Source organism: Rana temporaria, chromosome 4 (assembly GCF_905171775.1).
Source record: "Rana temporaria chromosome 4, aRanTem1.1, whole genome shotgun sequence".
Classification (NCBI taxonomy): domain Eukaryota; kingdom Metazoa; phylum Chordata; class Amphibia; order Anura; family Ranidae; genus Rana; species Rana temporaria.
In genome coordinates, this window is record NC_053492.1 from 28182674 (window position 1) to 28197196 (window position 14523).

At 42.7% G+C, this 14523-nt stretch overlaps 1 protein-coding gene across 1 annotated transcript; it reads right to left on the bottom strand.

The window, feature by feature from the left end:
* Positions 1 to 1734: 1734 nt before the first annotated feature.
* On the bottom strand, positions 1735 to 12584 carry LOC120936053 (alpha-1,4-N-acetylglucosaminyltransferase-like). The gene is made up of 2 exons (XM_040348152.1): positions 12122 to 12584; positions 1735 to 2326 (listed from the first exon to the last, which is right to left on the bottom strand). The coding sequence occupies exons 1-2, from the start codon at positions 12560 to 12562 to the stop codon at positions 1739 to 1741; spliced, it is 1029 nt and encodes a 342-aa protein (XP_040204086.1). The 5' UTR covers positions 12563 to 12584; the 3' UTR covers positions 1735 to 1738.
* Positions 12585 to 14523: the final 1939 nt, after the last annotated feature.

Here is a 14523-nt window from a genome sequence, read left to right on the forward strand (position 1 = left end):
AAACCACTGCCTGTATAACCTGGAGGAAATGACAGATTCCCCAATATTGGGTAAAGGTGAGTAATTTCCCCTTCTGTCTTAGAAAAGAGATGGCTTTGTTGCACTACTCTTAGAGTAGCCCCTATAAGGGGATGATGTCGTAGGGTTCCAAATGCTCTTATGCCTCGAACACACAAGCAGTTTTCCCATCGGGAAAAGTGCCATAACAGCTTTTGGCCGGGAAAACTGTACGTGTGTATGCTCCATGGCAGTTTTAACGACAGAAAAAAACACCGGGAATCGTGGCAGGAAAAATTAGAACATTCCCGGCGGTCTTTTTCCTGGCAGTTTCACTATGAGAATACAGCATACACACGGCCGTGACTCTGGGCCAAAGCTCTCCCTGCAGTTTTCCAGACGGGAAAACCTATGGTGTGTACACAGGGAAAGTCACAAGCAGGTTCTCGGTTTTCCTCCTGGGATTCCAGGCGGCCTTTTTACCGCCGTGAATCCTGATTTTGTGTACGGGGCATAAGACTTAGCCTTGGCACACATTGAAGTGGTACCTGAGTGCAGGATTGTTCAACCGCTACCCAGGCTTTATATCCCCCATCTCTACACCAGCCTAGTTCCTTAGCAAGGTGCACTGCCTGGTAGTATAAGATCGGACATACCTCCCTGGGTTTTAGAAATAGCCAAGAGATGGTAGGGTAAGCGTGGATGCTTTTTTTGCCCAGATAAATCTGATGAAGACACTAGATTGGACACGAGCAGGTGCCAATGTAATGTTAAGCAATTCTGATTTTTTATTATTAATTTTGAAATTTGAAAGTACAGGTACCGATTAAACTCACTTAACAGATTTGGCAATGTGGTTTCTGGAGATGTAATAAAAACAATATATCATCCGCAAAAGCTGCGGCTTTATGGTCTGTTTTACCTATTGAAAAACCCTGAATACTTCTGCGGACATATCGCAAAAATGGTTCTAAGGTAAGTATAAAGATCAATGGCGATCAGTGCTATAAAAATGCACTGATTTCTGTGAAAATTACACTGGCAGTGAAGGGGGTTAACCACTAGGTGGCGCTGAAGGGGTTAAGTGTGCCCTAGGGAGTGCTTCTAACTGTAGGGGGGATGGGCTGTGTGTGACACGACAGTGATCTCCGCTTCCTATTACAGGAAGCTGTGATCAGTGTCCTGTCACTAGGAAGACTGGGGAAATGCTTGTTTACATCAGCATTTCCCCGTTCTTCCTCACCGTGACACGATCGCGGGTATGCCCGCGGACATCGAGTCTGGGGGACACGTGGTCGGAGTCACGGAGCTCACTGTGGGTGCGCACGCCGGCAGCGTCCACAATGCTGATTCTTAAAGGGGACGTAGATACAGCCATGCCATTCTGACGAAGTATTTAGTCGCGTGGCGGTCGTCAAGTGGTTAATAGGGAAATAGGTTGATAATTAATACAAAGGGCATGGGATCACTCTAATGTGTGCCCTTAGAGCAGTGTTTCTCAATTCCAGTCCTCAGGCCCCCCCAACAGGTCAGGTTTTCAGGATTTCCCTCAGATGAAAAGGCTGTGATGATTACTAAGGCAGTGAAACTGATCAAATCACCTGTGCAAAATAATGGAAATCCTGAAAACCTGACCTGTTGGGGGGGCCTGAGGACTGGAATTGAGAAACACTGCCTTAGAGTGTCTGTCGGTATAGGCCGATCTTTCAAAAAAATCTGTTTTATAAGCTCAACATATTTGTTACAGGTGAGTTGATTTATTTCTCAAGATATATTCATAAGTGGTAGGGCATTGTTTCTGGTAGAGCAGTTCCACCAACGTGTTGCTTCCAGGTACCATAGATTTACCTTCTTTATTCATGAAATTCCAAAAATGTAAGGCATAGGAGTCATTAAAAGTTGACAAATTCTTCCAGACGTCAAAATACCTTCTCCATGATGGATAATTGATGGGGTAGAAACGTTTAGGATGAAAATAACTGATGTTTCCACACATGACATCATTCGTAAAGTTAAATACGGACATGCCACATAATTTCTTCACAACACGAGTGAAAACCCCCGGCCCTTGGTGTCCCCATATTTCCCCCCTGTAGTTCTCAACAAAGTTCTCCATAAACTGCCATGCCAACTGGTAATGTGAGGAAAGGCCAAAAACACTACTGCTAGTAATTGTGGCTTCCTGGGCTGCTATAAAATGGTCCTGGGGTATTGGACGAAGTGAGATGACATCAGCATCCATGTAAATTCCACCGTATTTCCACATTAGGGCAAACCTACAGGCATCGGAGCTCACATGGGTCCAGTAGACTTCTTTTTCAGGGTTTACCTGGTGATTCAGAGAAATACAATTCAAATATATCTTAGCTTATAAATTAAAAAGTAGCTTTTCTGTTACAAAAAAACAACAATTTTTTTCAACAATGCTTTCTCAGTTAATATTCTTTATGGGCCATCATATAGCAAACCAGAGCCTTGGTCCACTTCATTAAAAATCAACTCATAGGGGTTGAATAACTAAAGGCAAACAGGCTGTGCACTTTGCAAAGTTCAGTTGCACTATACGGGCTGGATTCATGTACATCCGCGCATCTTTGTGCCGGCGTAGCGCATATGAGATGCGCTACGCCGGCATAACATTGAGAGGCAAGCTGAGTATTCACAAAGCACTCGCTCCCATATTTACGCCAGCGTAACGTAAATTGGCCAGCGTAAGCCCGCCTAATTCAAAGTAGGAAGGTAGTGGGCGTGCTACATCTAAATTAACCGTGACCCCATGCAAATGAAGGGCCTAACGAACGGCGCATGCGCACGCATGCTCAGAATCACGTTGCATATACTCCCTAAGATACGCCGGCTCAATGCCTACGACGTGACCGTAACCTACGCCCAACCCCATTCACGTACGACTTACGTAAACGTCATAAAATACGACGGCTGTTCCGACGTTTCCGACGTCTATACCTTAGCATGACTTGCACCTGCTTTATGAGGGGTAAACTTACGCCGGACGTACGCCTTACGTAAACGGCGTATACTCATGCGACGGGCGCAAGTACGTTCGTGAATCGGCGTATCTTGCTCATTTACATATTCAACACGTAAATCAATGGAAGCGCCCCTTGCGGCCAGCGTAAATATGCGTCCAAGATACGACGACGTAGGAGACTTACGTCGGTCGTTTCAAGCCAAAATTCAGGCGTATCTTGTTCTGTGGGTACGGCGCATAGATACGACGGCGCACATTTAGACTTACGCGGCGTATCTCGAGATACGTTGGCGTAAGTCCTACGTGAATCTGGCCCTACAAGTGTAGCTGCTCCAGAACTTAGTAAATGAACAGAAGGTCCACTGATTTCTATCATCCAAAAATGCTGTTTTTTTTATCTGCTTTGCATGTGATTGGACAACCTTTTTAACATGACGATTTACCTAATTTGCAACTGCACTGTGCAAAGTGCACAGTCTATTTATATTTAATAAATCAACTTCACATTCTCCAGTTTGGAGCTCACGTCCCACCTCAGGCTCAGGCCGAGTTCACACACACACTATGGGCTAGATTCATAAAGAATTTACGCCGGCGTATCTATTGTTTCTGTATTCAGAAAGCAAGATACGCCGAAACTTGCCTAAGATCCGACTGGCGTAAGTCTCTTACGCCGTCATATCTTAGTTGCATATTTACGCTGGCCGCTAGGTGGCGCTTCCGTCGATTTCAGCGTAGAATATGCAAATGAGCTGGATACGCCGATTCAGAAACGTACGTGCGGCCGGCGGTATTTTTTATGTCGTTTGCGTAAGGCTTTTTCCGGCGTAACGTTGCTCCTGCTATATGAGGAGCAACCAATGTTAAGTATGGACGTCGGGCCAGTGTCGAATTTTGCGTAGTTTACGTTGTTTGCGTAAGTCATTCGCGAATAGGGCTCTGCGTAAATTACGTTCACGTCTAAAGCATTGACGATTTGCGTCGGAATTTCGAGCATGCGTACTGGGATTCTTTCACGAACGGCGCATTCGCCGTTCGTTAGAGACGTCATTTACGTGGGGTCATGTTTTATTTACATAAAACACGCCCATCTCTTCAGAATTTGTACGCTACGCCGCCGTAACTTAGGCCGCAGATTCTTTGTGAATCCAGCCCCAGCCTCACTAAGTTACGGCGGCGTAGCGTATCTCAGGCAGGCTTTATGAATCTAGCCCTTAATTGATAAAATTTATTGGGTCGCCTGCCTTTAAACGCACATTAACTTTAATGGCATCCCAGTCTTAGTCTGTAGGGTTCAATATTGAGTTGCTATAACAGCTTCAAGTCTGGCTGGAAGGCTGTCCACAAGGTTTAGGAGTGTGTCTATGGGAATGTTTGACCATTCTTCCAGAAGCACATTTGTGAGGTCAGGTCATGTTAGATGTTCATGTGTGTGTAAAAGAAGGCATTCCAATACTTTTAGCAATATAGGCCTGGATTCAGATACATTGGAGTACCTATCAGCGGGCGTAACGTATCTCAGATACGTTATGCCGCCGTAAATTAGGGCGCAAGTTCCATATTCAGAAAGAACTGCGCCGTTCGTGAAAGAATCCCAGTGCGCATGCTCGAAATTACGCCGCAAATCGTCAATGCTTTAGACGTGAACGTAACTTACGTACAGCCCTATTCGCGAACGACTTACGCAAACGACGTAAATTTTTCAAAATGCGACGCGGGAACGACGGCCATACTTAACATAGGATACCCCTCATATAGCAGGGGTAACTTTACGCCGGAAAAAGCCGAACGTAAACGACGTAAAAAAATGCGCCGGGCGGACGTACGTTTCTGAATCGACGTATCTACCTAATTAGCATATTTCTCGCGTAAATCCTATGAAAGCGCCATCTAGCGGCCAGCGTAAATATGCAGCCTAAGATACAACGGTGTAAGACACTGACGCCAGTCGAATCTTGGGGAAATCTATGCGTAACTGATTCTATGAATCAGTCGCATAGATACGACCCCGCAACTCAGAGTTACGACGGCGTATCCGGAGATACACCGTCGTAACTGCTCTCTGAATCCGGGGCTCAGTGTATGTGCAGCTGTGGTTTACAGTCCGGGGTCCTGTGCATTTCTGTTCACTGGTTCAGGTGCAAATCAGGTCCAAATTTGCATCAGAACTGGACCCAAAAAACGCACAGGACCCTTTTGGAAACCGCACCGCGCCCACCCCGGACATTTGTGAATTGGCTCCATTGAGAGCCAGTCACATTCACATGCCTTGTCAAAACCATATCCAATTTGCACTTACTGCCATTGAACCCGAACCTCAGGCTGCAAAGTGCATCACTCATCTTTACATATAGGAACATATAGGAACATTTTTAAGAAACAGCTATCCTTTAAGGTGGAACTATGGCCAAACAGATAAACAGATAAGATAAATTAGGTCAGTGGCAGCTGGTGGTTTATTGTATGGGGGAGGCAGCAAACAACCGACCCTCCCAGAAACTCAACCCCCCGCACTGTCTACCGGTAGGTCCACCGGAACACTTGCCCCATCTAGTCAGTGGGAACCGGGCATCTGTGGAGTGGCGGTGGGGATCGGGCATGTGTGGAGTGGCAGCGGGGATCAGGCATCTGTGGAGCGGCGGAGGGGATCAGGCATCGGCGGCTCTCCTCCTAGATGACCAAAGAATCGCCTGTCCTTTAAGCCAAACGCGTGACGGGTATCAGACCCGCTTACCAATTGGCCAGGAGGCGGATCAGTGTTGTAACAGCAAATATTCATTCACTGTAGCCACATACCTGGGTGGGATTGGAGTGCACTCTCTGCATCCCGAGCCCACCCTATTTTAAAGCCTATTAGATTCTTACAATTACACCTGACCGTTGTAATTCATGAACCCGGTGACCTGAAAGGGCCAGTATCTAGACAAATTTCTACAAAAGAGTGTGAAAATGACCAGATCCTATTTAAAGGATACAAAGGATCTTTTAAACTGTTTGCACAATGTCACTTTTACAGAAAACCATCAAGTCCTATTAGTCACAGCAGATGTGTCCTCATTATACTCGATCATACAGCATGATGATGCCACGCTAGCCCTGAATTGGGCCCTAAGCCAAAGGGATGATTTACCCCACAATCAAAAAGTGTTTATCGGTCATGCTTTAAATTTTTGTTTGTCACATAACTATTTTTGGTATGGGAATAAGTTTTACAAGCAAAAACAAGGCGTGGCGATGGGGGCCAAATTTGCTCCGAGTATTGCCAATTTGTTTATGGCCGAGTGGGAGGACAAAACCATGTTTAAGGAAAGGAAAGCAGAACTGATTTTTTATAAATGTTTTATTGATGACCTGTTTTTTATTTGGGAGGGAACAGAGGAATCATTGAATATGTTTTTAAACGTTTTAAATAATAACAACAACAATATCAGACTGACATCAGAATGGCATAATGATACTATCAATTTCTTGGATGTGACTATTTTTCAAAAAAATAATAAACTAGAAACAAAGGTTTATTTTAAACAAACAGACAGAAACAGTTATTTACCAACAACAAGTGGACACCACCCAAAATGGCTAAAGAATATTCCGAAGGGACAAATCATGAGAGTCAAGCGGAATTGTTCTGAAAACAACGACTTTCTCAGCCAATCCAAAATCCTAACAGAAAGGTTCAAGGCGAAAGGATACAACCCACAGTTCCTGGAAAAAATTGTGGAAGAAGTCGGAAAGATCCCTAGAAGTAAATGTTTGGAAGAGAAAGTGAAAGATGAAACTCGTGAATTAAACCCCAATGAATGGGGGTTCATAACGCAATTTCACAGCCAATATAAAGAGGTGGAGTCCATCTTTAATGAACACTGGCACATTCTGCTGTTGGACAAAAAAATAGGACCCGTAATACCCCAGCACCCCCAATTCATCTACAGAAAAGCACCTACCTATGGTGATACAATTGTGAAGAAGATCTTGGACCTACCGGCCAAACCCCAGAGTTTCTGGGATAAAAACGGCTTCTTCTCCTGTAGAAGATGCAAACCTTGTAAAGAAGTCAGATTACCGAAGAGAGGTCTGGACCATTTTACATCACCAACAAATCACCAGGAATTTGAAATAAAGCAGTTCATCACCTGTAATACCACCCATGTTGTGTATGCACTCAGATGCCCATGCGGTCTACTTTACATCGGACGAACTAAGAGACAACTGAAAATTAGAATCGGAGAACACATTAAAAATATCAGAATAGGATATACTGATCACAATGTGTCTCTCCACTTCAAAATGAAACATAACCAGGACCCATCTGGTCTGGAATTTTGGGGAATTGAACATGTGGAAACACACTGGAGAGGCTCGCATAGAGTACGGGAACTTTCAAAAAGAGAAACTAATTGGATATTTTTAACGGATGTATTAGTGCCTAAAGGACTAAACGTAGAACTGGACATCAATTGCTTTATAAGTGACACTTGAGTAGAAATAGACAAGATAGAGTCACGATTCTCAAGGGTGGTGGTCCTTTTAAACATCATAAGGGGGTAGCCATAAAAAAGGGGTTATTAATAAACTCATCAGTACCTCAGACACTGGGACCCCCGGTTAAACATTATCCATACAATATTTCTCACATAAATTCCAATGAACATTCCCTATACACATTTCATACACAGTGTTGCTCAATATATAAACAAATGGAATATTGGAATAATTATATATATCCTATAGGGTTCTGCTGGTACTATAGGTATAGATATTTTTGCGTAATTTTATACCTGTTTTCCATTGTGTTTTATAGATATACATATATACGTATATTTATATATACATATACAATCTCCAAATTTATATTTTTGCGGCAATTAAGCGTTTTTAGATTTCTATTTCTATTTATGTATTTTATAATAATTTTTTTACATTTATATATCTTTTAGATTTCTATTTTACCTACTTTTTAACACAATTTTTATATATATATATATATTTATTACATTTTATATATATATAATTAATTTTATATGTATATATATATATATATATATATATATATATATACACATTTTTTACATATATATGGATATATCACTTATTCATTAATAATTTAATAATTTATATATGTATTTAATGATTGGATCTAGTTTAATATGTGCGAACATTTTAAATCTCATTATGTTTCTATGTTTGTATTCCATAGATTATTTTTTTTTATTACAACTCTTTTTTTATTATTTATTATTACAACTATACCATATTTATGTGAGACACCCAGGGATAATACTCTTATGCCGCGTACACACCATCACTTTATGTGATGAAAAAAAATGACGTTTTTAAAAACGTCACTTTAATTGACTGTGTGTGGGGGAAAACGTTGTTTTATGTCTTGTAAAAAACGACCAAAAAAAATTGAAGCATGCTTCAATTTTATGTGTCGTTTTTCAAAAGTGCACCTTTTACTTCACAGAAATTGACCGTGTGTAGCAAAAAACGTCGTTTTCTAAGACGTTTTTTTCATCCACGCATGCCCAGAAGCTACTTATGAAGCAAGCTTCAATGGTAAAACGTGGTGGAACGTAACCTCACTTTGCAAGAACATTGTGAGAAAAACGATGGTGTGTAGGCAACTTCGTCTTTGAAAATTGAAGTTTCAAAAACGTCATTTTTTACTTCACAGAAAGTGTCATTTTTTTTCATCACATAAAGTGATGGTGTGTATGCGGCATTAGGGTATACAGTATATGGTATGATTATCTCTAGCATAAAATATCATAGATGTGACACACACTGGCTTTTTTCAGGTGCGGATAATTCCTCACTTGACAGAATGCCGGGCGCTGAACATTTAAAGTTCCTTTATATAGTGCTAGCCCATCTATGAAGTAGCATGTACTGCAAGCTCCTTGTCCCCACTCACGGATCTGTACTATGGTGGGAACAGTGAGTGTCAGTAGGAGCGCAGTACAAAGCTAAGTCCCACACATCTTCTCCCCTCCGGGGGCGTGGTTAGACACGGCGCCCGAAGGAGAGGGTTCAACCAATGACACACGGAGGGAGTGTCAGTACCAGCCGGAGCTTTGCCATTGGTCAGGGGGCGGCGCAATGCTACTTAATTCCGGGGGATGCACAGGATAAGCACGCTCTTAGAGGAAGTTCGAACGGACGAAACGGAAGTGACGTTTTACATAGTTACATAGTTACATAGCTACATAGTTAGTCAGGTTGAAAAAAGACACAAGTCCATCCAGTTCAACCACAAAAAAATAAACAAACAAAATAAAAAACACAATACAATCCCATACACCCAACTCCATACCCACAGTTGATCCAGAGGAAGGCAAGAAACCCCAGCAGAGCATGATCCAATTTGCTACAGCAGGGGAAAAAATTCCCTCCTGATCCCCCGAGAGGCAATCGGATTTACCCTGGATCAACTTTACCTACAAATCTTAGTACTCAGTTATTTTATGTACATTTAGGAACGAATCCAGGCCTTTCTTAAAGCAATCTACTGAGCTGGCCAGAACCACCTCTGGAGGGAGTCTGTTCCACATTTTCACAGCTCTTACTGTGAAAAAACCTTTCCGTATTTGGAGGTGAAATCTCTTTTCCTCTAGACGTAAAGAGTGCGCCCTTGTCCTCAGTGTTGACCGTAAAGTGAATAACTCAACACCAAGTACACTGTATGGACCTCTTATATATTTGTACATGTTTATCATATCCCCCCTAATTCTCCTCTTCTCAAGAGTGAATAGATTTAGTTCTTCTAATCTTTCCTCATAGCTGAGCTCCTCCATGCCTCTTATCAGTTTGGTTGCTCTTCTCTGCACTTTCTCCATTTTTCCGATATCCTTTTTGAGAACTGGGGCCCAAAACTGAACTGCATATTCCAGATGAGGTCTTACTAATGATTTGTACAGGGGCAAAATTATATCTCAGTGTCTGGAGTCCATACCTCTCTTAATACAAGAAAGGACTTTGCTCGCTTTGGAAACCGCAGCTTGGCATTGCATGCCATTATTGAGCTTATGATCAACTAAAACCCCCAGATCCTTCTCCACTACAGATCCCCCCAGTTGTACTCCCCCTAGTATGTATGATGCATGCATATTCTTAGTCCCTAAGTGCATAACTTTACATTTATCAACATTAAACCTCATCTGCCACTCAGTCGCCCAATTAGACAGAGCATTGAGGTCGGCTTGTAAATTGGCGACATCCTGCAAGGACATTATTCCACTGCATAGCTTGGTGTCATCTGCAAAGACAGAAATGTTACTTTTGATCTCAGACCCAATATCATTTATAAATATATTGAAAAGTAAGGGTCCCAGCACTGAACCTTGGGGTACACCACTGATAACATTGGACCATTCCAATTTTGCGCTCCACTCGTTGAGGGAACCAGGAAGTAAGCTGCAGGAAGGATATCCAAGCGGTCTTCAGGGGTCCTACTAACAGTGAGAGTGGCACAAACACCCACATGAATTTTATATTTTTGCCTGACTATTTCATTTATCTGGTACGCATGTTTTCTTAAGAGGATACGCATTTATATGTTTTTGGGTAACATTAAATATTATCAAAACAATATTGCGCTATGTGGATTTTTCCTTCCCTTATATTACTGCCATTACCTGGAGAGTGAAAAACTATACATTGATCAAGGAGATAAAGCGGTATGATGTTTCAATCTACCATCTGACAGTGACATGTTACACTGAAACGCTGTTTTAAAGTAACCATCTGGTGAGTGCTTTCCCCGAAGGGGACCCCATATCCCCCCACGTGGTGAATTCCTTATTGGTGATTGGAGCACATATTATTGATTCTTCTGATCTGGTCATCCCACACAGCATATACATCAAACCAGGGGTTTGCAGCGCTGCTGCAGGACTATATACAAGCTCTGTACGGGCGGGTTTTTATTTTTCTGCTTTTACACATGGACTATTTTACTTAAGCAGCTGCTATTATTGTTTATATTGTGTTTTATTTTGAACAGATTTTATTTCCTGGACTTTAAGATTCATCCTAAGCGCAGGGTTGTACTAAAATAGGGGGGCCAGTGTTTAGTACTTTTGCATGACCAAAGGATCGCCTGTCCTTTAAGCCAAACGCGTGACGGGTATCAGACCCGCTTACCAATTGGCCAGGAGGCGGATCAGTGTTGTAACAGCAAATATTCATTCACTGTAGCCACATACCTGGGTGGGATTGGAGTGCACTCTCTGCATCCCGAGCCCACCCTATTTTGAAGCCTATAAGAGCCTCTGGCTCTAATCAGATACTTAAAATTACACCTGACCGCTGTAATTCATGAACCCGGTGACCTGAAAGGGGTCGGACGCATTAATAGGGGGCATGAATCTATCCATTGCATATAGGGGGTGGCCTGGAGAAAGGGGGCGGTGCCAGGGCGCCCCTAATGGACGGGCCGTACATTTATACTGAGATTAAATTACACACAGTTAGATTCTATGTACTAATTAGGTGACTTCTGAAGGCAATTCGTTCCACTAGATTTTAGTTAGGGGTATCAGAGTCAAGGGGGCTGAATACAGATACACGCCACACTTTTCACATATTTATTTGTAAAAAAATGTAAAACCATTTATCATTTTCCTTCCACTTCACAATGTTGTGCCACTTTGTGTTGGTCTATCACATAAAATCCCAATAAAATACATTTAAGTTTTTGCTTGTGATATCACAAAATGTGGAATTTTTTTTAAGGGATATGTGTGAGATCTAAGCACTGCTAAATTTGACTTCTAGTCTTACTAGATTTGGAGGGAGATTTACTAAGGCCACCATTGTACTGTTCACCTTGAGAAAGCAAAGCCTTGCCTCTACCAAGATGGCTGCCTCGATATAGTGCTGAACAAAGCATAGTAAGTCAGTAATGGGCAAATATCTGTTGCTGGGAGCCCACAGACACTACTGGTGACTAGCCCCCAGTATTGGTGACTTTTTAGGCACATATTTTAGAGTTCAGTTCCTCTTTAATACAGCTAAGAATTGTATTATTATTTGCAACAGTTGCCCCATGTTATTGAGCTTCCCATCTGCATGTACCCACTTTTTTTTTACTGTTTCCTTTTCCAGAGCTACCCCAATCCATCTCTAACATACCTTATCAAACCATGGCTTAAGTGGTGTGTTATTAAATAACTGATCCATTCTCAGAGGAAAGAGATACACATTGCTATAAGACGACAGGGTTGGAAATTGTTGTTTTGCTCTCTTTTCGTCTTCCTCGCTGGTAATATTCTCCAGTCCTTTCATGAAGAAGACCACCGGTCGGTCAGGGTAGACTTGTGCGGCTGATTCAATGGCACAAAGTACCAGGGATGGTGGATTCATTCTGTCCGTGGTCTCCATAAATAAGATTCCATTTCCTTCTCTTAGAATGGTGGAAGCACCGAACGAATTGGTGCTGTTCCAGATTGCAAAGTACTTGGAAAGGAGGAGATCCGAAATTAGACCAATTTTATATTTAAAAGAGGCCCTGCTTACATAGGCTATAACCACCACTATAACGAATATAGTGCATATTTTTAGTTGTTTCAGCATGACTGCGGAATACTGTGGCTGAGCTACAAGAAAAACAGAATTATATTATATAAAATCCAATGTGCACATTTATTAAAGATAAGCATGAGAAATGTTTGGGTCAATGCCTATTGCAGCAGAACAAAAAGATGCAGCATCACAGTAGTCTGTTTGTTCCTGAGTATATCTACACCCAACAAAAAATAAATGTATTGCAGCTAACCAGTCCCTAAAATGGATTTGATGGCTACATTTATTTTCTTTTTTAGGAAAGTAATGAAAAATGTATATTATACAGGATTTATATAGCGCCAACAGTTTGCACAGAACTTTACAACATGAGGGCAGACAGTACAGTTACAATGCAATTTAATACAGGAGGAATCAGAGGGCCCTGCTTGTTAGAGTTTACAATCTAAAAGAGAGGGTCAAGTGATAAAAAAAGGTTATAACTGTGGCGGGTGAACTGATGGAGAAATGCCTATTAATCCTGCCAGAAATAAAGTGTCCTTGTGCCTTCCAAGTTTTCTACTGTGAAATATAAAACACTTTATTCCCAGTGTCGGGACAAGGTAATCTAGGGTTCAGGGTGAGCATGCCAAACTTGCGCGCCCCTTAAGATGGATTGAGCACTAACCTTCATGCTTACCCCCTAAGCATAAATCCCCTGAGTACAAATCCACCCCTTGCTGAAAACCCCACCAGCACAAATATTTTCTCCCATACCCCAAATCCCCACCAACAAAAATTCCTCTCCCCATTAAAAGTCACCCCTCCTAGCACAAATCCTCTACCCCTCAAATTTCCCTACTGAGTACACATCCTATTGCCCCCACTCCAATCCCCACACAAATCTACCCCCCTACATTTCCCCCCATAAGCACAATTCTCCTCTGCCTTTCATCTCCTTACAGCACCCCCCATCTCACATAAAACCACAGTGCCCAGGGCAGCCATCCCTCCTGCGCACCCCTTGTCCCAGCCCTGCTACCTCCTGTGTAATTGAGAGGAGGAGAGAGGGAGGCTCCCTGCAGTCCCAACACACTTCCTGTCCTCTTGTAACAAAGCAGTCCTACATAGACATAGCTGGGAGCTCACCAGATCTTGCCCAGAAACTTTGGCTACCAGCGTTCTTGTCAGGTTTCTCAGAAGTTGAGAGTTTTATCTAGCGCTGAATTTTGAGGAATATCATTTGTGCAGAGATCAACTTGTCTCTTGCACACAAGGATGCACACTACAGTGCTACTGAGCCGCAGATGACTCCCCCCCTTTCTGCAGCTGGGTGGGCATGTTAGACATAGGCAGTGCCATAGGAAAGAGGGAGAGGGTCAAGATAGGTGGGGGAGCTACCTGCTCATATGAGAAGTCCAAAAACCTGAAGATCTCTGGGATGTAGAAGGGTCAGAGTGCTGGGGGATATCTGTTATGTAGAGGGGCCAGAGTGCTGGGGAAATATCTGGGATGTGGAGGGGTCAGGCTGCTGGGAGGATATCTGGGATGTAGAGGGGTCAGAGTGCTCGGAGGATATCTGGGGTGTAGAGGGGTCAGAGTGCTGGGGGATATCTGGGGTGTAGAGGGTTCAAAGTGTTGGGGGGGATATCTAAGGTGTAGAGGCGCCATAGTGCTGACGACACATCAATCTAGCAGATATATTATATGCACAGGACAGCTTTGTTACTTTATGTATGTAGTATGAAAAAAGGTCATTTAAAAGTACTCGCGCCTGTAATGAATTGTCGGCTCCCGGGCAATACAGAGAAAAGTCATTAAAAGTCATTGATAAAAAAAATGCGTGGGGGTCCCCCCAAATTTAATTACCAGGCCCTTCAGGTCTGGTATGGATATTAAGCGGAACCCTGCGTCAAATAAAAAAAAATGATGTGGGGTTCCCCCCAAATATCCATACCAGACCCTTTATCCGAGCAAGCAACCTGTCAAGCCACAGGAAAAGAGGGGGGGGGGACGAAAGTAGGGATACAGTC